Source organism: Dermacentor andersoni, chromosome 3 (genome assembly GCF_023375885.2).
Source record: "Dermacentor andersoni chromosome 3, qqDerAnde1_hic_scaffold, whole genome shotgun sequence".
In the NCBI taxonomy this organism is placed as follows: Eukaryota; Metazoa; Arthropoda; class Arachnida; order Ixodida; family Ixodidae; genus Dermacentor; species Dermacentor andersoni.
The window spans coordinates 45,443,648-45,467,438 of record NC_092816.1 but is presented as its reverse complement, the minus strand read 5'-3'; the positions used below and the strand labels follow the sequence as shown (position 1 = coordinate 45,467,438).

Here is a 23,791-nt window from a genome sequence, read left to right as displayed (position 1 = left end):
TCGTACTGCGCCTCAACCAGACCGACTGCCGCGGGCATCACGCAGGCCACGCGGCGAAGCCGGAGCGCAGGAGACGGGAGCCATGCGAGAAAAGAACACAGCAGGGAACGCGTGAGAGTCGCGCATCCCCGCAATACATACATACATACATACATACATACATACATACATACATACATACATACATACATACATACATACATACATACATACATACATACATACATACATACATACATACATACATACATACATACATTCATACATACATACGCACGCACAGGATGTTTCAGCGAACACTCAAAAATCTTAAAGCTTGCCTGTGGCACATATCGCAATTCTAGTTCATGAGCTGGCCTACTCGAAGCGGCGGACGAAACTTGCAAAAAAAATTGAGATGCAGAATCGACTAATTAACAGTAATTCATTAATTAACTTTCAGCTAGTCATTTTGTGACCCATATTGCAATTTACAAGTTCCAGCAGTGGACTTCTCAAGGCGGATCCACTTGGAACGGATTCTCAGGACGGCACCAGTTTCGAGATACAAATTCCCGAACTTTGCGGAGGAATGCATTGGGTTTCGAGTTAATTTGTTAACAAAACGTCGTTTCATGCATTGAAGCACACAGCTAACTCGAGCGCCAATGCATTTCTCCGCAAAGTTCGGGAATTCGGCCATGCGCAATGCATCGAGGGTTGCGAAGGCACGCGAGGGGGACCAGTTGTTACGCGAACTATACGGGGACAACGTCGACAAGATTTTTCGAGCGACGTGTGCGCATAGGAGTTCGTGTTCCTCGGCAACCGAGACTTCCTTTTTTTTTGGTTTTTTGTTCTTCCGTAACTAGGTCTAGGTAGGCGGCGAAGGCCACGTGTCAGTGTGCGGTAGACGCGGCTCACGATCGCCCTCTCGCGTATATACACGGCTGTCCATCATGATTATCTTGGAATGGTCGAGCTGCGCGGAGTGCCGTAAATATAGTCCCCTCGGTCACGAATTACGGCCGAGTGTCCACGTGGCTTGTGACCCTATTTCTTTCTGCAAACGCGGTGCCAGCTGTAACAACAAAAACAACAACTGTGTCATCAATGTTATAGCCACCCGCCGTGGTTGCACAGTGGCTATGGTGTTGGGCTGCTGAGCACGAGGTCGCGGGGTCGAATCCCGGCCACGGCGGCCGCATATCGATGGGGGCGAAATGCGAAAACACCCGTGTACTTAGATTTACGCGCACGTTAAAGAACCTCAGGTGGTCGAAATTTCCGGAGTCCTCCACTACGGCGTGCCTCATAATCAGAAAGTGGTTTTGGCACGTAAAACCCTATAATGATTTGTACGCTGTTTTATTTGTAATATTGTGCGATAAAGTATTATCGTTATAGGCTTCAGCAATAAAGAAAGCTTCGCTTGACACTTGTGTCCAACACACGCGTTGGGCAGGATTGAACAGGTATCGGAAGAAAATCAGACGGAAGCAAGGAAGAAGGCGTGGACATTTAATGAAATCTCTTATGAAAAAGTATCAACGTGTGTCTGTGCAAATATGTAATGTATACATATGTGTGCATGTGTGCGTTGCTACATAACATGCTACGATGTGGGACACAAACAAAGCTGTCGCTTACAAAACGTCAGTTCTACCGGATATTGTTTTTATTTATTTTGTTCAAACAAGGTTTATGAGAGGGCTTATAATGACTGCGTTCTTCCGCAATCGCCAAATGAATGAATGACGCGGCTGCTTCCTCAGCACGACCGTTGATGTCAATGACGAGAAGTGCGCGCTAATCAAAACTCTTTTTAAGCAAAGCCTCATTTCACTATCACTAAATAGGGGGTGTGTGGCAGGCTGGCAGCGCTTGCGTTTGGGTTCATTTTTCACACATTTCAGAATGTGAAGCTGCACTGCCGGGCTCGACGTCGCGGGTTCGATCCCATTACGATGACGTCGAAATAAAAAATAAGATAAAACGCTCGTACGCTCAGATTTAGGTGCGCATTAATGAACCTAGGTGTGCAAAATTTTGTAATCCCCCACTACGGTGTATACACGTAGTAAGTTATACACGTAGTAAGTATACAAGTAGTCTTTTTTTTTTTTTTTGCTTCTTAGGATTCCGCTCATTTCTTTAAAAAAGGCGGCCAAATTTCTGTCAACGCAGTCAACTGCGTTCTTCCGCGCCACTGTTACTGCATACGAAATTGTTTAATGTCCCAAGTGTGACTGTGTCCGACGTCTACGTGCGGGCATCATTTGCTGCCTTACTGATTACTATCTGTGAGATATTTCTAAAAAAACGCATTCAGTTTGCGCTGCATCATACGAGAGAAGGCCGGCGCATCGCCCTGGAACGGTTTTGTGTTTCAATGTCAGAGAAAGAGAGCCGACGTAAATAATAAGTAACAATCCTTCCGAAGAAAAATCAAAGTCGGAGGCCGTCCGAGGTAAACGATATTTTGCATCTGTGCTTTTAAATTTGGTAAGTCGACCTATCGTTTTAAAAAGCACTGCGTAAATAGCCGCATGTGAAACACCTAATTCGTCGAGAACGGTATAGGCTGGACAACTCGGAAACAGTTCGTAACTTCAACTGCGCCAAGTGCAAAGACCAAAGGAATGAAATAGGAACGAGAGATCAGTCAACTTTACAGGCTTTACTAGCTGCACCGCGTGCTTAGACTGCGACACTAGTGACGCCTGAAAAAATTCCGCTGACAACTTAGATTACGCACGGTTGTAACGTCAAAATACGTTTCGTTATGCGTACCAGGTGTCAAGGGTCTCCCGAACTGTCCGTAGATTTTACAAATTTGCGCTTGTTTCATTGTTCTTTTTCTTTTTTGCGAATATTGCGAGACGTTGGAGCTGTTCGCGAACAAATTCGGTTTGTCGGTCTTCGTATTTCCGTTAAAGTCCTCCTGGTGGCGAAAGAACGCCAAAGGGGCATGTACCATTGTTGTAGACTGATGAAACGAGTTGATACCGCGTGTAAAAGGCTCCTCTCTGTATCCACCAGTGAGATAGGTGCTGCCAGCTTCGACTCGGAGGCTACAATAGACCATGTATATAGGGTAGCGGGCAGGCCACATGGTCATAGACAGGTAATCACGGGTGATGCGGCCCCAACGATAGACGTGTCGATAAACGCGTGACGATAGATTGCCTTCAGGGTCGCGTCACGCCGCAACGGGCGCAATGCGACACTGGAGATGCCGGGCGCGTACGTGTCGCACTGTTTATGAGGTCGCCCCACCTTTGCGTCGTCCGGACTCGTTTTGTGTAGCGGCGAAGCCAGCTTGACGGCGAGCGAACCAGGACGCGTCGCGACGGGAACGCGCTCGCCTGAGGGAAACAAACAAGAAGCGTGTGTTGTGTTAAGACCAGGAACACATGTATTATTGAGCGGCAGGGAGAGAACGCATAGTCCCGTGCGCGTGCGACATCACAGACTGCAGCGCACGCACGCAGATAGTAGTAAAAGGAGAAGCTGCACGCCGCCATTGAATTCTAGCTGACTGGATGGATTAATTCTACGAGCTTCCTTCTTTTTCTCTTTTTGAAACGGCGTGGTGGCGCGTGCAGCAGAGCTGGATTTCTTGTTGTTAGTTTTTGTTTTCTTTTCAAATACGTATTTTCTCGGATCGTGAGATGACTGGTTCGCTTGGATAAGCGGCCGAACCATTAAAGCGTTATGTTCTTAGAACAAGCAAGGGTTCTTTCGTTCTGTGTTTTTCCATACCTTAAAGACCACCGCTTCTCCAGCCGTCTTCTGTGGTCTCCAAACATTTGTGCAGGTTCCTTCATGTCAGCGCTGCTGATCCGTCCAATTTTGTGCGCTATCTGAAAGCGTGAAATGTGCATTCTTGTGCCCCTTTGTTTACAGGTCGAAACACAAGACGCAAGCACTTAGACACGCATACATTCTCGCAGAGGAACAAAACTTTCGTCTTCCTGTTGTGCAAGTCAAAAGCAGCGGAGCGTTAATAATTACGAAATAATGCCCTCGTCCGAAACATCCTTTTGTATGGCAGCACGTGCTCCTGCCACGTGAACTATTCAGGTATGCTAAAATACTTCGTTTTTCATTCCGCCTGTCCAGCTCGTCTATTTTGACTCACCTGTCTGGCGCGCCTCGACCAGTCATCGTAAGATCACATCTGCGGGCAAGCGCCAAGGGCTGTCACGCGTCAGGGTTCGAGAAGGTTCAATTTACAATTTTTCTTCTTTTTTTCTGTTTTCATTATTTAGCTTCTTTTTCAATGGGTTGTCGATGCCATCCAGGCCTTCATTGTAAGAACTCAAAGATTTCGACTACGGAATCAGAACAGGAGGTTTCGTTATTTCTACAAGGTCAATTACGTATCTTTTTCTTGATTTATTCCTTCATTCTAATAAAATCATACCCTAGTATCTAATATTTCGCATATACCTATTCACAAATCTTGTTACAATGATTCATAAATATTTTTCTAATTTCTATATTGAACTACCTGGTTCTTGGCCAATTTACCAGAACGGTTGATATCTGTGCTTCCGACAACTGCGCGTTGCACTGCAGCAAGATATAGGCAGTTTTCTGCGACCGAAGACAAAAAAAAAAGAAGAAAACTCACATTAGCAACATCTGCAGACTTTAGGCATGTAAGTTATTCTTGCAACAGACAATGGTGTTCTAAGTGGCAATTCAAAGTATCATGCACAAAGCGGCGATGCCGTATCCCACCAATTAGCTTTTACGGGCACAGATGTGGTGTGGCGGTATCCCCGTTATGCCACCTCTGCAACGAGCCGGAATCCATCGATCGCTTTTTATTATCTTGTCGGCGGTTTTTTACTCATCGAAAACTATGTTTTTAAATTCCGCTTCGAAATCTAAGACTGCCTTTGTGCAGTACTGTTGTACTCTCAAGTGGAGCAACGGTATTAGGATACAGCCAAATGAACGTTTGCCGAGCCAGTTAGAATTTCCTCTGTGACACAAAAAGATTGGCTTATTAATATTTCGCATTTGCCAAGACTGATATATTTCTCTTTCAATAACCTGTAAATGTGCAAAATTCAAAGCAGAAACACAAATTCACAGTTATATTAATAATATTATTATTCGAAACTTTCTCGTTTTAACTTCTATCTTCTATGTATTTTATTAATAAGTTGTGTTACGATATACTTATCTAGGCAAGGCTGACTACCTTATTATACACGACTTTATTTCATTTATTATCGGTTTATTTCTCATTTTGGATTATTCATGTATTTCCCATTTTTTATTATTTATTTATTTATTTATTTATTTATTTATTTTTAAGCTACTTCATTTCATTTCTCAATCATATTACCACCCGGTTCGTGGCTTATTACTCACAGTGGTTTTGCGCCATTAATTGAGGCTTGACTATCATCATCATCGCTAACAACTAGGCTCTACATATACATCTAGATAGATCGTACCTCGCGCTGGCACGGGGTCGCGTGGAACGAGCCCTCAAGGTAAGCCCCCATAGCCTCAACGAACCATTCCTCTGTTCGGCGCTCGAATTCCTGGACGTCTTACTCCTCGTTGTCCGCTCGACGCTACTTCAAGGGGAGGACCAATTGCCGCAATGAGCCGTTCCTGTGTTGGGCGCTCAAGCTGGTGGACGTCTTTTTCTGCGCTGCCCACTGGACGCTACTTCGAGAGGAGTCAAGGTAAGCGCTGCAACTCTGGGGCGTTTGTGTACGGGTTGGGTGGTTTGAGCTTGATTCTTGGCAATAATTAAGCGTCGTCCCGTCGATAGGTATCCGCTGCCGTCACCACGCGTTCTTGGCCGCGCGTTGTTGCTACTTTATCCGGTAGATCGCGTCTCGAGAGTGTCCTCACATATACACTCAGTTTCAGAAAATTAGGTGCAACGCTGTCGAGGCTAGTGATACTTTTTTGCCGTGGCTGCGTCCGCACTTAGAAATAGTTTGGTGTTCTTTCTTGTGTCGTGCTGTACCCTGGCGTCAAAAGTAGCACTAGCTATTATCTGCAATGATCGCATGATGGCCAATGAGGTGTGATCCCGCCACCTGCGTGATAGCCAGTGGCATGATGCGACGTGTCTTTCAAACGCTATACGAGTCGAATAAACGCCGCGTTGACCAGACTCCCAGCGTCTCCGCGAACCTCGCTGCGTCGTCCTCCCAGACGCTAGGCCCCTACGTCGGCCGGCTTCCGGTGCGACGGTACAGAATGGCGACGAGGATTTACAAAAACCTGCCGTGTCTCAAATGCCCTGACAACGTTACTTATCTACGTCACTTCTCTCCTATTTCCTCGCATGCCTTCGGAGCTTCTCCGAATGCTTCAGCTAGTGCCGGCCTAGGCCTTCTTTTCTTCGTCTATGGCCATCTTCGGCGACGCCATATTGCCTTCTTCCTTCGACTTCCTTACGCCTACTTCTGCTTGTGACGCTACAGAATGGCGTCTTTTTGAACATTCCTCCGTTTCTCGAATTACCTGCAACTCCTCCGATTCTTTTGTACAAGTGGAAGAAAATTTTCCAGGCGCACATTCAAGTGGCCGGCCGGGGCGGATGGGAGGACCAGCGTCGAGCATCAACTCGTGGATCGGCTTATCTCGGAAACTACAAATGTCCTGGCGCGGAGACATCTGTTCGCAAGCCGAAATCAACTACCAGGTGAGCGTTTCGTGGTATACGTTACGGCGCTCAAGGAGAAATCGCTCGCTTGAAAATTCTATGCTACGTACGACGACCGGATCCGAGAGAAAATAATTCATGGAATCGCAAACCCACGTATAGAAACATTTTTTGGCTTACAGCGAACATTTGACCTTGGATAAAGCCGAAGAAATCGGCCGAGAATTGGAGACGACGCAGAACGCCAAGCAAGCGTTCGGCGACGCCTAGAGCGTTCAGCCGGTCGGAGCGGCGCAAGATGGTGGCTCGGCGGCGCGCGTTCGGGTCAAGATTGCCATGGCCTCCCACCCGACGGGATGGACCGGCGTACTCAAGACGGCCGAGCGTTCCCGAATGCCTGCCCGACGCGTCAGCGGGACGGCGTTCGAACCAGGGACAATCGGCAGAATGAAAATCGCTCATGTTCTACGCATCAAATCGGTCCATGTTACCATTGTGGTGGCTTGTGGCACTTGCGCCTTCAGAAATTGTCCGGTCAGGAAGTAAACTTGCAACTTCTGTCGCATCAAGGGACACCTGATTACCGTTCGACGGAAGAAACAATGCGCAACGCCAGTTCAAAATGTTACTCCAGTGCAAACGGGAAGCGTCCAAACGGCATCGGTGCTCTCCGTGATTTAATACTTCTCTTCCAAGCACGAGAGACTTTAGCGTTTCCCTGGTCGTTGGTCACGTGCGATTACGCTACCTGGGTGACAGCGAATGTCGTCATGCAGCATATCCTTAAATTGCTATAAACGTCTAACAAACGCCGCGTTGGCCGGAATCTTTTACCAGGAAGAAGCGTTTCCGCCAACCACAATGCGTCGTCCTCCCGGACTCTCGGGTGCGACGCTGTATTCTTGACCGTAATTGTGCTGAACTGTTCTTGGTATAAGCTGAGTGTTGTATCAAAAACGTTTTAATCCTCAGAAACAAACTGTCGTATACGATTATCTCATGCGTTGTTTTAGCTCAATTAGTTTTTCATTGAGTTTCTTTTTGATTTTTGCCTCACGTGCAAGCTCGCGCGAGCATACGCCTTCGGCGCGCAGAGAGGCACGGACGCAAAGCGCGTAGTGATACGTTCTCGTCAGCGAACATCTTGCGTAGCTAGCAGAGCGTTGCCCCTGATGTCTGAAACGGAGTATAGAGAGTGTATATCTTGCAACGTGGTGCAGGCTCAGCCCTTTCCGATGCTACTGCGGTAGCGGTCGAAAGAGCGCCGACAAAAGATATGGAACGATTAATGTCGAGCCTTTCGGAGGTTCTAGCTCAAGTGTTTACATCCCAAATGATTCAGCTTTTCAGTACTGTGGTGAGTTCCAACGCTAGCTCGCAGATTCCTATCTCATCCCCTTACGGGGATGCGCAGACACGACACTGAGCAGCTGACAGATTCTCTTCCCGTTATTGTAGAAAGCACAGAAAATTCATGGCTATCATCTCCAACTCGGTAGATTCCTCGCTGGCGTTACATACTGTATTTAGTCGAACGTAACGCGACCACGATTGTAACGGGAGGGTCGAATTTCCATTCAAGCGAAATAAAGAAAATAAAATAAGGCTGCGAATGCAACGCGACATGAAAACAAGAAAAACACATCTGACGCCGTGCTTGTGAACTTATAGTTAGTAAGCCAGTGTTTACAAGTTTATACGGCCTATAAATCTACTATCCTTACTTAATATAGCTATGTATACCAATTTGCTATCGCAATTGTTGTTTCGCCTTTTGGGCAAAACTGCGACTTTTTCGTACATGATGTCGCGGTGTGTCACAGAGAACACGTCCTCATTGAAATTAACACCACCCAAAAAAGGCGAGGGCAGCCTCTTTGTCCTAAACCTATGAAGTTCGCCGGGAGAGCGGCAGCGTTTCGGGGCCCTGTTCCGCAAAAGTTTAGACATAACGAAGCGTAACAGCATCATCGTTGCTGGGGATTCCAATCCTCCGCATCCCTCATGGTGTTACTGCAGAGATACCTTTAAGGGGCGGAGCCTGCGGTCAGAGGTGCAGGCGCAAACTAAAGGCCCTCCATATATGGCTATGATTAAGGAGCTTATTGGCAATCAAGCACTGCCTTAGCCGTGCTTCCGCTCCTTCTTCAATGCCTTGCACTGCGGTAGGTACGGCGGAGCGTGACATGCCTTCAACGTACCGGCCTTCCCAATGTCACCGTGGCGCGCAGATGAAATTTGGTTGTGGAGGTTAACGTAGAAGCCACCATTTCCGATTTTGGCTGGCGCCTGGGACGCGCGAAACGTAAGCCAAAGTCCCGAGCGAGCCGCACTGGGCTGTGCTAGCGGATTCGTCAGGGGATCCCGCGGCGACCGCGGTATCAGCGCTACGTTGCCGACCGCGGCGACATGCAAATTGCAACGGTAGCGCGCGTTGCGCAGCGTCTGCTTTGTGCACGACAAGGCTTGAATGCGTGCTCGGGCTAACACGCTCCAGTACGTGACGCGGACCAGCTGCGTCCTTCCCAAGCTTGAACGACGTACATTAGTCGCATCCAACCAGCGCAATTTTTGAAGAGGTGAACGCGTCCAGCCAGGAATGGTTATAATAGTGAACGCGCGCTGGCCAGCGTGCTTGAAGTCTGACCTTAAGTTTCGCTTGGTGCGAGGCTAGTTGAGCGTTCTTCAAAAGTAGTCGAAATTAGCGAGCCCCGAGGGCTACGACACCGATAAGCCGGGTGGCCAAACTTTAATGAATGCGGCCACGGCAGAGCGTGAGCAGACGATAGTCGGCTTCTTCCGGAAGTACGTAATTATCACCGAAATTTAAAAACACAGCTTCGCTTACTTCAGCCTGCTTATTGGACTTTGTCAAGAAATATGCACATTAACAGTAGGAAGAAGCGCACTGATCCAAACACTCTTGTTGGTTGACGTCAGCTATTGGCCAATAGCAACAGCGTATAGGAATCCTTTATATTACGAAATAAAGCGTCCATAAGAGAATGAGAAACAGGATCCCGTTGGAAAATGTGGCCTCTTTCGTGGGCCGGCCCCGGACACAGTGCACAGCCGTGCCAATAAAGTGTTGATTGTTATTGTTTCGCACATTTAAAATTTAAGTATGAGAAGTTGGCAGATAAAAATATGCATATCCTACGCAATGAGGGAATCGATGTAAGCGAAGCTTTGTCTGCCCTTTGCGTTGATTGGCGGTGATATGTTGACCGCATACGACAGTCGTGATATCATGTGCAATGTTACCCTGGCTGCTGCGCTCGACGCTTTCCGCGAGCGTTCGTCTCCTCGGCGTTGAGTGCACGCTTTGGCGCCATTGTGGGTTCTAGCGTTGTATGTCGCAGGACTGCCTGTTTTCCCTCTATTTCTTCGCTAACATTCTCTCCGCCTGCTCGCTTTGTTGTCTTGCTGCTGCAATGTGCACGGAGACAACCGCGGCCGCTCCCGCACTCCATTTGTGGGGCGTCGCGCCTAGTTACGGCGTCCAGAGGGCATTGTTCACAGGCGATGCGGCGTGAATGTTGACACGAGCTTTTTGGGTCGTCTTTGTGCCACACTCCTGTCATGTACGCGAACGGCCCATTGTCCCGAAAAATCCGCTGTGGACGCCGCGGGCGTCGCTAGGCGAATAATCAGTCTGAACCACAACCGCGCAGGCACTCCACGTGGCGCATAACTTGTCTTACATTCTTTACAGGGTTATTCCTCGGAATTTTGAAAGTTACAGCTCATAAACATCTGTCGTGAAACAGAACGCCGACGGTGTATGCCTTTCATGTTTTTCTGACAAGGCCACATCTCAGTCACCTCCCAACGCGGCCGGCGTTAGTTCAAGGCGTGCGCCTGATCTGCGTCTCGACGTGGCCGGCGTTAAGGCGGCATGCAAGACCACAGCAGCAGATTAGCAGCAGCGGCAAAGTCGCAGAAAGAGGCAAAGAAAGCTTCGCTTTAAGAGCATGCGCTGATAGTTTTTTTGTTTTTACGACATTAGTTTCTTGACTATCGTTCTCAAAATTCCGACGAGTAACTTTGTCAGAATGTAAGACCAGGTATGAGCAACTTTAGTACTAGAATGATGCGACCATATAACTCGCACATGCCGCATGTCATATAACAAGGCGTGGGATATGGCATAAATATACCTAAATATCTACGGAAATTTGTGCTCGAGGTCGGCGCACAGCCAACGCCGAATTTTCGGCGTAACGAGGCCCTAAAGCTATCGCTGTAAAAGAGAGCGCTTGAGAGAAAGGCGACTTCGCGCCCGGCTTATGAACTCCACGCGCCGCGCAAAACTTCAAAACTTGGCTGGGGTGTTCACAGAAACGTATGCTATCCGCGGACTGTTTCTTCAGCGAGCCCTAGGGGAGGCTCAGGAACCCTTTAGGTATGTCCCGGCTTGAATATGTCTCACCATGTTTTTCCTGTACAGCTAGAAGATGCCTTTGGGCTATGAATATACGATAACACTCCAAGAAGAAATCAGACCTGATGATGAACATATCAACCAAATCAATGACAAGGAGGCCACCCAAGGGGTAAGTGAATGCTTTCTGTTAATTCGAATACACTTTCTCAGTTTTTGTCACAAGCTGTTTGTGTATATGTGAACTCTAATAATTTTTCCTAAAGTTTACGAATTCGGAGGCACCTAAGCGGGCCCTGATCCACTTACATGTTTTAGAAGTGGAGAAAAGCATTGGAAGTTAAAATAGGCTATTTAATAAACACTTTGTCACGAAAAGTACTTCGATTTGTTTCACCAGAAATGGATTTATTGGCAATCAAACGCGGCGTTCGCGGTGCTTCCGCTCCTCCTTCAATGCCTTTCACTGCCAAGGTTACGACAGAGCGAGGCGTGCTCACAAGGCACCGCTGTCTATATGTCACCGTGGCGCGCAGTTCACGTTTGAATTTGGATGTAAATGTAGACGCCACTGCCCCCGATTTTGGCACCTCCGACGCGCCAAACGTAAGCCAAACGCGGTTGTCCTGAGCGAGCAGCACAGCGCTTAGCCACTGGACCTGTCGGGGCACCCCGCCTTATCTGCGCTACGTAGCAGACCGTAGCTACACGCAGATGTAGTGCATATTGCGCAGCATTTGATTTGTCCCCGACAGGGCGGTGTGAGTCCTCGCGCTCATACGATCCAGTCTGACCATGCTGCGTGGTGCGGACCGGCTTTGTCCTCCGCCTGCGTGACTGGCGAATAGTAGTTACATGCAACAAGTACATTGTAACACGAGAGTGTTTTATGCCGGGGTACTTCCTGTAACGGATGCCACATATATTACCCATGCTCTACAAAGGTCGTCGCGTATTTTTCATTCTAAAGTAGTCCAGTCATACTTTGCAAGCACTAAAATCTTTCAGAAATCATTTTTTTCCACTTACGAGCGAAGAATGGAATCATTTAGCAGAACGTATTGTTGAATGGACATCTCATGTTTCACTTGAAAATATGTTGAAAAAGCAACTTTTGTAATCCTTCTCCTGCTTGGGCAGCATTGCTGCCTCCAGTATTGTGTAAATAAATAAATAAACACTGGATGTAACGCTGGCGCTCAGGAGTAATATAGCTGGCTTGTTGCAGCACTGTGGAAGTTGCACAAATTCTTAGTTGATTGGAACGCCGAGTGCCCATCGAGGTGTGCTCATGCGCGCCACCTCGTCTGCGCAGCGTCTGCTTAGAGTATGATAAATGGCAATGTATGTAACAATGATAAGCAACGAGCGAAGAATATGAGATATGAGGTTGAAAATAGCTGCGTGTTTTGATGATAATGTGAGTGCAAAATAAAATTTATTTTAGAAGTGAGCTAATCATGCGTATTATATAGCTTGTATAAAATGGCACCCAAAATTGCAACGCTTTCAGATATTGGTAGGATATGATTACTTAATGATACACCTGTAGTAGGCGGAACTGTTGTTTGAAGGTTATGAAACAAAACATGTTTTTGATGGACTGTTTCGAAGATAATTTGGTGCTTTAGTGAGCACCACCTGTCGATATTGCCAAGTTCAGTGTTACGCTGATCTTGCATACTGCCAATCACTAGCGAGATGAATAAATGGTTGTGTCATCAGCATACAAGAGGAACTTGTAACTGGTACGCACATCGGGTAGATTCTTTATGAACGACAGGAAGTGTAAGGGACCTCATAATACAACCTTGAGGAACACCAAAGTTGGGCGATGAAAGCTGACCGTTGCCATGTACAACTTGAGACCGATTAGTTAGCTAGCCATGAATGAAGGACCAGTAATGCCGTAGGTCACTGTAGGTTATACAAAAGAATAGAATGGTTCAGAGTACCGAATGCTGTAGTTCGGTCAATGAATGCTGCTCCCACAATTAGCCCTGTATCTATAGACCTGATTCTTTATGGCCTCGTAGCGCAAGTGTCAGCGTAACAGAGCGAACGAGCACAACGGCGAAGGATCAAAGAGCGACACGGAGTGCAGCGGAAAATGAAATGTGGCGATAGTGCAGAGATCGTGAGGACGAAAGCGGGGGAGGGGAGGGTGCGGTGAAAGCGTGAGAATAAAAGCATAGTGCCCCGCATGACGCGTGCTTTGTGGCAACGATGGCTGCGAGGTGGCGCCAGAGTAGAGCGCGTCCTCTGGATGGAGGGAGTGCTGCACGAACGGACGTCGGTCCCACCTTCCCCGTGTTTTCTAAAGAGGAATTAGGAATTTACCGGCCTGGCGTTGGCATGCACAGTGCAACTATTTCTGCCTTTTTGTCGCTTAATGTTGTTGCTATTGTGTTGCTATATTGTTGTTCTTGTGAGAGTTTAATTAAATAACCATAAAAGCTTTCCGCGCCCTGGAAGTGGATCCATTGGGGTGAAGGTAAGGACAGAGGAGGAAGTCAGTTCAGGTATATATGACCATTTTGAGTGTTGTAGAAATCGAAGTAACGACTGGAATATGAGGCGTTTGCTAGTGCCAGGCATCCAAATCCTGAGGCCCCACAGTAGCGCTCCCCTGCAGTGCTATAGTATGTTTCCGATCCAGCAGCGGGTTCCTTGGGCAGGATCGGTAAGTGACTGGAGACGCATCCTGGTGCGGCAGGCTGGTGTCACTGTCGCCCTGACGATGCGTCGCAGGCGTGACTACAGCACGGGTGAACTTCCCTGCAACAAGCGCAGGATTTTCTGGGATGTTTCCGGAGCGCAGCTCATCACGCCGCCTTCGCCTGGACTGGGTCCGGGTGGACGGGGTATGGGTCGTCAAGCTCCCGTGGCCCCGTCTCTGAGGGGCAGGAAAGAAGCTCCCTTGCCAGAGGGTCGGCCATTCGGTTGCCAGCGACCCCAGCGTCCATGCCCACTGCCACACCGCGCAGGCAGCCAGTGGCAGAGCATAAACAAACTCGACTGCACTCCGCAATTCCGGCATGTCTAGGGGGCAATTCTACAACATGTGCGAAGAAACCTCCTCCTTAATGCCTAGGCAGAGTCACATATTCAAGGAGCAAAGGCTCCTATATAGAATTTCTCTGTCGCAACCGCTCTTGCTCGCGGCTGTGCAGAAACGTCAAGCGAAAGAAGAAACGCCCCGCCCCGCTGTATCTACTAGCAATTTTAAGAATGCCACCGGGATGTAGGTGCCCTGGGAGTATCGACAGACAAGCGCTCCTCGTACACCTCTTCATGGTTCTTTTCATTGGTCATGCAATGCTTCGGAAGCATCAGTTTCCGCGACCGCCAAATTTAGTTCAGCAATAAAATCGCCATAAATTTTGTTATTTCATTATGTTCTTTAATATGCTCACGTATGTTAAATATTGCTAAGATGTGCATTTACTCGTGGCATCTTGTTGTAAGACAGCAGAAAGACTGAAAGAAATATTCCTTCTGCAGCTCTACGTTAAAAAGAAGTCAGAGAATAAGTTCGTCATCAAAATCACGGACCTGGCCAAGGCCACAGCAGCCAGCCAAAACAAGACGGCTCTTGGCCACAAAGAGCACTCGGTGCAGACCAGTAAGAGATTACCCATATTTCAACATCTATGATTCCACAGAATTGCCTATATATGATACGATTCCATAGAAGAGTTTGTCATTCTGTACCAAAACACACGCATGACCAACTGCGCCTACATAGAAGCGAGCGGAGCTCGTAATGTGGGTAATCCGCTGCCTGCGTGGTCTTGGGCACATTGCACTGCAGTGGTGCTCTAGATCATGAACGCTCCAGAGCCCTTGCATACATAATTTACTACTGCTGAGGCTCTAATTATTCCACATGCTTTAAACTTCGTCTACACCTGGTCCATAACTTGCCCCCTAATTTTAGTCAACTGTAAGCAAGGCTTCATGTTTAGTCCACCAAAAATATAGGGGAAATATTCTACAAAAGTTCTTAATATCCGAACAAATCAAGACCCAGCAAGTATTGGCAATGCTCCTAATTACACCATAAATGTTAACTGGGCCACGGCTTGCCCTTAATATAAATTGCATTTTCATTGCCATAGAACTCGATAGCAACATTAGGAACTAAGCTTATGATGTCCGTGCGATAGACACTTTCGAAGACTTGCTCTTTTTTTTTATTCTTAGTCGTACTTGCACGCTGTAACTGCAATTTTTTAACCTTGTACAAAGGGGCATTTTATCATATTTTAAGGCCGTGCTGCTTGCTCATTCACCCTTGTGACCGAGCATGGGCTGTAATTATTATTGTACGTAATTATTATGATATCGCAAGCAGATTTTCATTTACTTCACACAGTAACAGTAGGGAGACCTGCAAAAAACCCTTCATGATTGCTGTCGGCTATTGGGTCTGTGCTTTCTCACCAAGTCCAATCGGTTGTTCATGGACCCTTTAACGGAGTCTCCTTACACCGAAAAAGTGTCCTGACCGTTGATCCATTTCCTTCTAGAAAAAGTTGTTGGCAACGCTAATGAAAAAAAAAACATGATAAAAAACGACGTACAGCATGAAGGGCAAGGACTGCGAGAGACTACATACACTGCGCTGTGTATGTCGTCTCTTACAGTCTTTGTCTTTCGGGCTGTACGTCGTCTTTTATAGTGGATTACCAACTACCCCAAGCAACAACCCTAGACTAAGAACACTCGAATAAAAATAAAATCTTGTATTTCCAGGTCTTAAAGCTGACCGATTGAGACTCGTCTTCACCTCCTACAGCGAAGTTTCGCCTGAAACCGGGGCAACTGTATGGTCAACGGGCATCGACGTGACCAGCGTCAACCTAAACATTGATTTGTCACGCAGACTAGTTCACCTCATTATTGATTCACTCAGATGAATCAATAATGAGGTGAACTAGTTTGCGTGTCATTCACATGTAAATAAATCATCTAACATCATTCACATGTAAATAAATCATTATCAACTATGGGGGCACGGGGCGCAGTAGGGCCTCCACAAGCGATGCCGTTGTCAATTCCCCCAACCTAAAGTGTCATTACCAGAGTTACCCCCATTCGGCATTTCTTTTGAGTTGCCTCTGTCTCTTCACATAAAATTTCATTGTGTGTGGCTAAGAGCTTAGTCGCAAGTTGGCGCATACGTGCGATGATAGGATGACAAGCGCATTAGAAGCACCACAGGCGGCTACCTCACCGGCGTTTTTTTTTTTTCACATCATTTTTTGTTGAATTTCCATTGGGATTGATTGAAAACTATTCCACCGAGCTGGGGGTGCCTTACACGCAGGTGTGGGCGGCGGGGACGAAGCAGTCCCCGTGCGTTGAGAACGGTTCATTTCCACTGCGAAGAACTTGCACAGACACAATATATTTAAATATATAGATACGACGAAGTTAATTTTATGTAGCCGGATCGCGCTGCCGGATGACTCCAGAACAGACGATGGCGGGGGGCACGGGAGCAGTAGCCTGGGACGGTCCCGGTTCATCCATTGCCACAGCTGGTGGTAGCGTTCGACTGCGGAGTTCCAGGATGTCGAAGAGAAACCCAGGAGCTCCACCAAATGCAACGGGGGTGTTCGCCTAGCAGAAGGGTCACTAGTTATAGGTTGTAGCGCTAGGCTCAAACAGGTCGGCACTATATCGTGACGGGGAAGCAAGCACGTCTCGTCTTCTACCGATTGCCAGGTTATCGGTTGTTAACGAAACTTTCTCTCAAATCTAAATCTAAATCGGCCCCGGGTCTGGGAGAAGGCCTAGGTCAAGAACTTACCACGTCACACACTGGTCCCTGTTCCGGAAGCACTGCAGCAAGTTGGACGATGGCCGTGACTTCCTCAGCGCCATCGCGGATTGCGCTCAGGCTGCTACCAATCAGTGCTCTGCCCAACCAGATAGCCCCGCCCCGGACCTCCACCTGCTCAACTTCTCTGACTCCAGGTGCCGTACGGAGCGCACAACAATCCGGACGGGCTAGGCAGAGCATTGAACCGAGTACAGACGCGCGGATGCCCGCTGCGGACTCCAGGCCCGGTGCAGGCGGAGCCAGAGCTGGAGGAGCCCCTGGCTTGGAGGCTGCTCAAATCCCTCACCGGCAGGAGAGCAAGCCCACAACCTCTCCTCGCCGCGGCCATCACGCTGGGCATCAGTGAAGAGGCCCTTGCGGAGCTCCTCGACGACCATTTCGCGCCGGCTGTACCACGCACTTCAGCCATCCTGCCGGTAGGACAGCCTTCCGGTAGGACAGCCTTCCTTCAGCTTGCGTAGCTGCCTGCACAACCACCACCCGGGGTGGACATCGAGCCAGGTTACTGCTATCGCCAGGACCCGCTGACGCTGCACGAGTTCCAAGTTGCCCTGAAGAGGGAGAATTAAGCGCCGCAGCGCACCAGGAGCCGACGGAGTGACGACCCAAATGCTCCGGAACCTGGCCGCCAGCGAGCAGCAGCGCCTGCTCGACCGCTACAACGACATCTGGCGGTCAGGGCAGGTGCCGGCGTCATGGCGCACAGCCATCGTGACTCCCATCCGGAAGGCCGGAAAGCCGAAACGTGAACTCCTAACGAAACGTGAACTCCTAACGAAACGTGAACTCCTACCGGCCGGTCTTCCTCACTTCCGCCGCTTGCAAGGTGATGGAGGCCATTGCTCTGGTCCGACTGGACTGGGTGGCGCGTGCCCATGGCTTCCTGGCCGACGAGCAGACGGGGTCCTGGCGGCGCCGATGCACCGCGGACTCCATCGCGGATGTGGTCTCCCCGCTGGAAGAGGCCAAGGCCTGCGGTGACGCCGTGCTCCCGGTGCTTATCGACATCAAGGGGGCCTTTGACGGACTGCCCCATCCAGTCTTTCAGCAGGCCCCATGGATCTACTTGGCATCAACGAGAACCTGCGGTGGTTCATCTCGTCGTTCCTGGAGGAACGCACCCTGGGGGTACGAGTGGGCTGATCGAGGAGCTCCCCTCGGCCGGTGGCAGCGACCGTCCCACAAGGGTCAGTGGTGAGCCATTTCCTGTTGAACCTGGCCTGGCCCGGCTTCCTGCTGCCCTGCCGATAGACCCCGACTACTCGGTGAGTACTTCCATCCACGCGGACGACATCGCCCTGTGGGTGTGAAGCCACAGGGCGATGCAAACAGCCTGCAAACAGCCCTCGATACCGCCGCTGCTTACCTGGGCAGCATTGGCCTTGTCATTTCGGAAAGGAAGCCGGAGGCCATGCTGCTCCACCCAAGAGCAGCCGCCCGCCGCACAGCTACCCGGCTGCACCTGGAAGGAGTCCAGTTACCCTGGAGCACGGTAGTGACGTACCTGGGGCTGCGCATTGATTACCAGCTGTCCTCGCTGCCTGCTGTCAAGACCCTGCATGTCCAGGTCCTCCGGGTCCGCAAGGCAGTCTCTCAGCTTCTTGCCCGAGGACAGGGCTGTACCACTAGGTGGGCTCTGCAGCTCTACGATGCAGCAGCCACCTCACGCCTGCGGTACGCCCTCCCACTCGTGGCACTACCACCTGCCTGTCTCAAGAAGCTGGAGCTGCAGCATCGGGCCGCAATTAGGCTCTGCTTGGGCGCTCCCCGCAGCTCCCAAGTCGCTGCAACCTTGGCCAAGGCGGGAGCATGGCCCCTGTCACTCCTCCTCCTGCAACAGCGGCTACGCCATGTTGACCGCCTCCACCATGGCCCAGACGGCACTGCCCTGCTATCCCGACTGCGCTCGCGGCCCCATTCACAGATGGGCAGACTATGCGGGCAGTACGAAGAGGTGATTGTGAGGCCTCTAGCGAACAACGCACAGCTGCCTCCGCCCCAGAGACCACCCATACCCATCACCACAGAGCTGCCCGGCGTTCCCAAACGGCGCTCCCCGACTTGTGCCCTTCAGCAGACGGCTGCCTCTCTCCTGCATGAGGACCACGGAGGAAACCTGCAGATCTACTTTGTCGGTTCGGTGACGCCGGACACAGGCTCGTCGACTGCGGCCTGCGTGGTGCCCGCTTTGCGGAAGAGCAGGCAGTGTCGCCTCCCCGACCATGCGACGTCGACAGCGGCAGTGGCAGAGCCTCCACCTGGCTGTGGACTTACTTGCAGAGGAGTTGCCAGCGCCCATCTACTGCGGCACTTCTCAGCCTGCAGAGGCCAGAAAGGGCCAGCCTTGGGGTCGCCCTGCTCTCGACAAGGCTGATGGCGCTCCAGGAGGCGGGCTGCTCAGTGTCCCTGCACTGGCTTCCAGCCCACGTAGGGATACCGGGCAACGAGGAAGCTGATGCACTGGCAAAGCGTGCCCACAACTGCGTGGTCCCGCGCAGCCTGGCAGCCAATGATTTCACAAGCCACAGGCTTCGAAGCCATCTACTGGCCTGCCATCCGGACAAGTGGATGTCCTTTGGCCGCCCTCCGCGACCACTTCCCCAGCGCGCCCTCGCACGCAGGGAGACCTCGCTCCTTCTGCGACTGAAGATTGGCTGCTGTTGGACGGGTGCTCACCGGCACGGCATCATCGCCTCTCCAGCCTGCACCTCCTTTGGGGAGCCCGAAACCCTGGAGCACCTCCTGCTGGCCTGTCCTGCTTACCTGCAGCAGCGTGACCGCCTCCTGCAGGAGTTCCGACGCCTGAGGCTTCCTTCTGCGCGGCAGCAAGACATCCTCTTCCCTGGCCGCAACGAGCTACCAGCCCTCCCAAGTGTCGTCGAGCACCTCTACTCGTCGGGGCTCTCGGCGAGACTCTAGGACTTTCTGCAAAGACCATTTCGTGCTGCAAAGACCTCACGGCTATCTAAACCACTCTAGTCTACTCGACCTGCTCCAACCATCTGGCTCCTGCTGGATCACCGCCCCCTGGCCTTTCACCAGATTAGCATTCCTACCGGACCCACTGGGCCCTTCCTGCCGGACTGCTGAGCCGCTACCATGGCAACACTTTAACCCCCTACTCTCCTATCTCCTTTGCTCCCACTATCCCCCCCACCCCTGTTGATGCTGAGCCGTGCTCCCGCAAGGGCTGCAGAAAATAGCGTCAACCTTTCCTTATCCCTTCAAGAACCACTTCTCTACTTCGTTTCGAATATTTTTCACCGCAAGAAGTTATACTATCGACCAAACACGCAAATTGCGCTCCCTGCCACCGAGCGCGGCGGCCGCCTCCACGCACGCAGAGCGGCGGCCGGCGGGCGCTTTCCTCCTCGCCAGCGCTCTTGCTTTGCACGCTGCCAGCACTTTTCGTCTGCTACAATTTGGAGGGCAAAAGCGACGCGTTGCGCTTGATCCAGTGGAGACACAATTGCCGCTTTTGGCTTTACTTTATTGCAGTGCAATACTAATACCGGTGTCACACGGCCACTTGCAATCGCGATCGTGCCAGATCCGGATCAAAATACTCGACCGCGATTGGCTCCCTACCACAGCTCGCGCAAGAGAGCCAATCGCGACCGAGAAATTTGATCTCGATCGAGCTCAATCGATTCAATCTCGACTTGAGCTCGATCGGGATCGAAAGTGCGCCGTGTGACACGCGCATCAGTGAACGAACGTATTCAGTGTAGCGCAGTTAGTAAATGGACACAGAGGAATAGCGGGACACAGAGCAGTTCATTTCTAGCCAACGATTTATTTGTGGGAAACAACGACAACGACCCGCGCAGTTTACGTCGCAGAACATAGGTGCATTCGACAAGTTCGCAAATGATAGCAGAATAAACAAGGCGAATAATAAAACGTCACTACCGTGTGCGTTATACTCAATCCTAACGCATATGTAACAAAAGAATTTATACATTGGTAGCGACAAAGACGTGTAATTAACATGATGCATCACCTGTATTAATGTGAGTGATTTCAGCGATAAGGCACCACAATATTTCGTTTTTTTTAGCCACATTTTTTCCATTAGCGTTTATTTCTTAACATTTTGGATGAGTTCTATGATGCAAAGTGAAGCATGTATAAGTGTCGTTCTTTCACAGAAATAATTTGTTCTTGGGAGCTAGCGGTACACGCGTGCCCTGTTTTTCCCCTGCCGTCCATGTGCTATAGCTACCCCACACTGAACGCCTTCGTGATAGCATATACGTGCAAACACGATCAGTGGCAGCCTTGATTGACCTAAGCTCGTTTTGTGCGCACGTCATTGCGCACTTTCGTACCAAAAGCCTTATTAAACACGGACAAAGAAGGAACACAGGACAAGCGCCGTCCTATGTTTATATTGCGCTTTTTTTTTCGCCGATAAATTATGGAGCTTTACGTGCTGATACCACGATCTGATTACGAGGCACGCCGTAGTGGAATGTTGAATAAATGGGTATATTTACCGTACACCCAATGCACTAGTACACGGCCGTTCTTTCATTTTGCCCTCATCCAAATGCAGCCGCTGTGGCCAGGATTTGATCCCGCGACCTCGTACTAAGCAGCGCAACGCCATAGCCGCTAAACAACCACGGCGTTTTTTTTTTTTTTTTTTTGTAACCACTGTCATGCCATACATACTACGAGCAACACGTGGCTACCACGAGGCGACGAAAGCTCCCACTTCTCCGCGACGAATCAGGAATTCGACACGGTAGGCGACTTCAAGGAACGACCAGCCATCTCCGCGGCACCCTGCCATCTCCATGATGAATCAAGAATTCGACGCGGACGAGGTCATCACCGTGCCCCGCCTGGTGCATGCCGTCGAGAACTCGCCCAAACCGGTTTCTGCCGACGAGTGGTCACCGAAGGGGTTTAAAGGGGTTGGGACACCAAATTTTGAGGCTGTAAAAAGCATGTTGTAGGCTGCTTCCGTATGCAAGGACACCCAGAACGAAGTATTGGACGCTGCAAACATTTTAAAATAATTTTAATTCAGCTCCAAAAAGTCATTAAAAACTCCTTCTCGTAGTCGAGACCCATCGCTAGCGCGGCAGTTACTACGTCACAGAGGAGGAACGAAAATATTGACGTCATAGCACACTAGCACAAAAACGTGACGTATGATGAGTAGCGATGAAATGCCGATTACGGAGCCTGCTGAGCCGAGCGACCGAGCATAGCCTCCACTATGACCGAGCTACAGGCATATAGAAATCCTTTCTTAATTCAAAGAAAGAGTAAGGCGTGCAGGCACGGACACAAGAGGAGAGAAGTGGACAACACGAACGCCGCACGGCGGCCCGCGAACGGCAAACTGCGTGCGGCGAGTTGCCGAGCGGGCGGGCCTACGTTTGAGCCGGCCGACTCCGAAAGGGACCATGCAGCGTTCGTGTTGTCCGCTTCTCTCTTCGCATAGTCGCATAGTTCGGCAGCTCAGAGCGGTCTCTCATTCGCTTGGCCTTTCTCAATGTGAGGGCCTGTCCAGGTTACCGGCACGGAAACTCGCCGCACGCCGTTTGCCGTTCGCGGGCCCCCGTGCGACGGCGGTTTTGCTCGCGAACGGCGAGATTTCCTTGCCGTAGAGAGGATGGGCCCGGGACCAATTTGTGCGGCAGCCGTACGGCGAAGCGGCCAATCAGCGACGAAGGAGTGGTCACTCTGGCACCGAGGGCAGCTTCACCGCCTCTGATCGTTCGGCGCCGCCGATATTGTCGCTAGGCCTTTTCCGGTTCACTTCAAAGCTAAAGCGTACGGCGCTTCGGAATGAATCACAGACTCTCACAAGCCGCAATATTTTCTTACCGTTGTTGTCGCTCTTCGCAATAATTATAATAATTGCGACATGCACTTCGAATCGCCAGTTGTTGACATCTGCTGGCAGAGCACGCGTATGCGCGAGCAGACGACGCAGCATAGTTTTACGTCACTATTTCTTGTGGCCCACGTGACCAAGCCATGTTGCGTTTCCTCCTCTGTGACGTCATAGGATCCCCCGGAGCCCAGAAACCGAAACCGAAATCGCTCGGTATAGTAATGCTATTATTAAATTATTTATCGGACATATATGAATCCCGCTGTGTGTATCGTGCTCCCTGAAGCATGATACAACGTTTGAATCAACAAACGCATGAACGAAAATTGTGATGTCTCCACCCCTTTAAGGAAGAACCGGCCCATTGTGAGAACAGAGTCGCTTGCAGCCGCCCAGTCGGTCTGATGCGCTCCTACTGCTACCTGTACGCTATCATCCACTATCGTATAAACTTTTTCGTTTCTTCTTCATCTACGGAACGAGTTCGTCTTTTGTCCTCCACCCCGAAGTCACAACAGTGGATGGCAAGTTGTGGGATTCGAAGCCAGATGACGCCCGCTACACCACTCAACGGCAGCCACGAGGACCACCGGCGTCAGCTACTTTGGAGGGGGTGAGTGCCCGACTTTTGCCTTTCGCATCGCCAGACCTTTCTCGCACACGTAAATGCTAAGCAGCATGGCTCAAGTACTTTGAAAGGGTTGTAGTGGTTTTGTCTTAGTTCACTTGAGGCCTTGCATAGATTTCCGGCTTCGGTAGCAAAGCTAATTTAGAGGTAAAACCGGAGACGAGCCGTCAGATCGCGATGGAAAAGCTCAGGATACAGGACCGTCTTGACGGTTGTCAGGAGATGGGCATTTCGGTTGCCGCGGCGAGGCGAAAGAAAGCCATTCTGGACATTATGAGGGCACAAGGGGTAACTGAGGAAGAGGTTTGGGGAGAAATTCTTGAGAGGAGAAGCGAGAAATTAAGGCTCGAGGAGGTAGGGGAGAGAAAAAGGCGCGACGAGGCAGTGGAGAGAAAAAGGCGCGACAAGGCAGAGGAGAAAAAAAGGCGCGACGATGCAGAGGCGAG

General features: G+C 50.1%; 1 protein-coding gene across 3 annotated transcripts in view; it reads left to right on the top strand.

Annotated features, from left to right (window-relative positions):
* Positions 1–23,791, top strand: part of LOC126516248 (uncharacterized) — a 127,116-nt gene that overhangs the window by 69,773 nt on the left and 33,552 nt on the right. Inside the window, exons 1-2 of one of the 3 annotated variants that reach the window (XM_072287133.1) lie at positions 1,692–5,693; positions 11,079–11,184. The exons of 1 other annotated variant lie outside the window; for it this stretch is intronic. In XM_072287133.1, the coding sequence (XP_072143234.1) occupies positions 11,086–11,184 (99 nt within the window). In that variant the 5' untranslated portion in view covers positions 1,692–5,693; positions 11,079–11,085. One more of the 3 variants, XM_055064096.2, reaches the window with a different exon arrangement.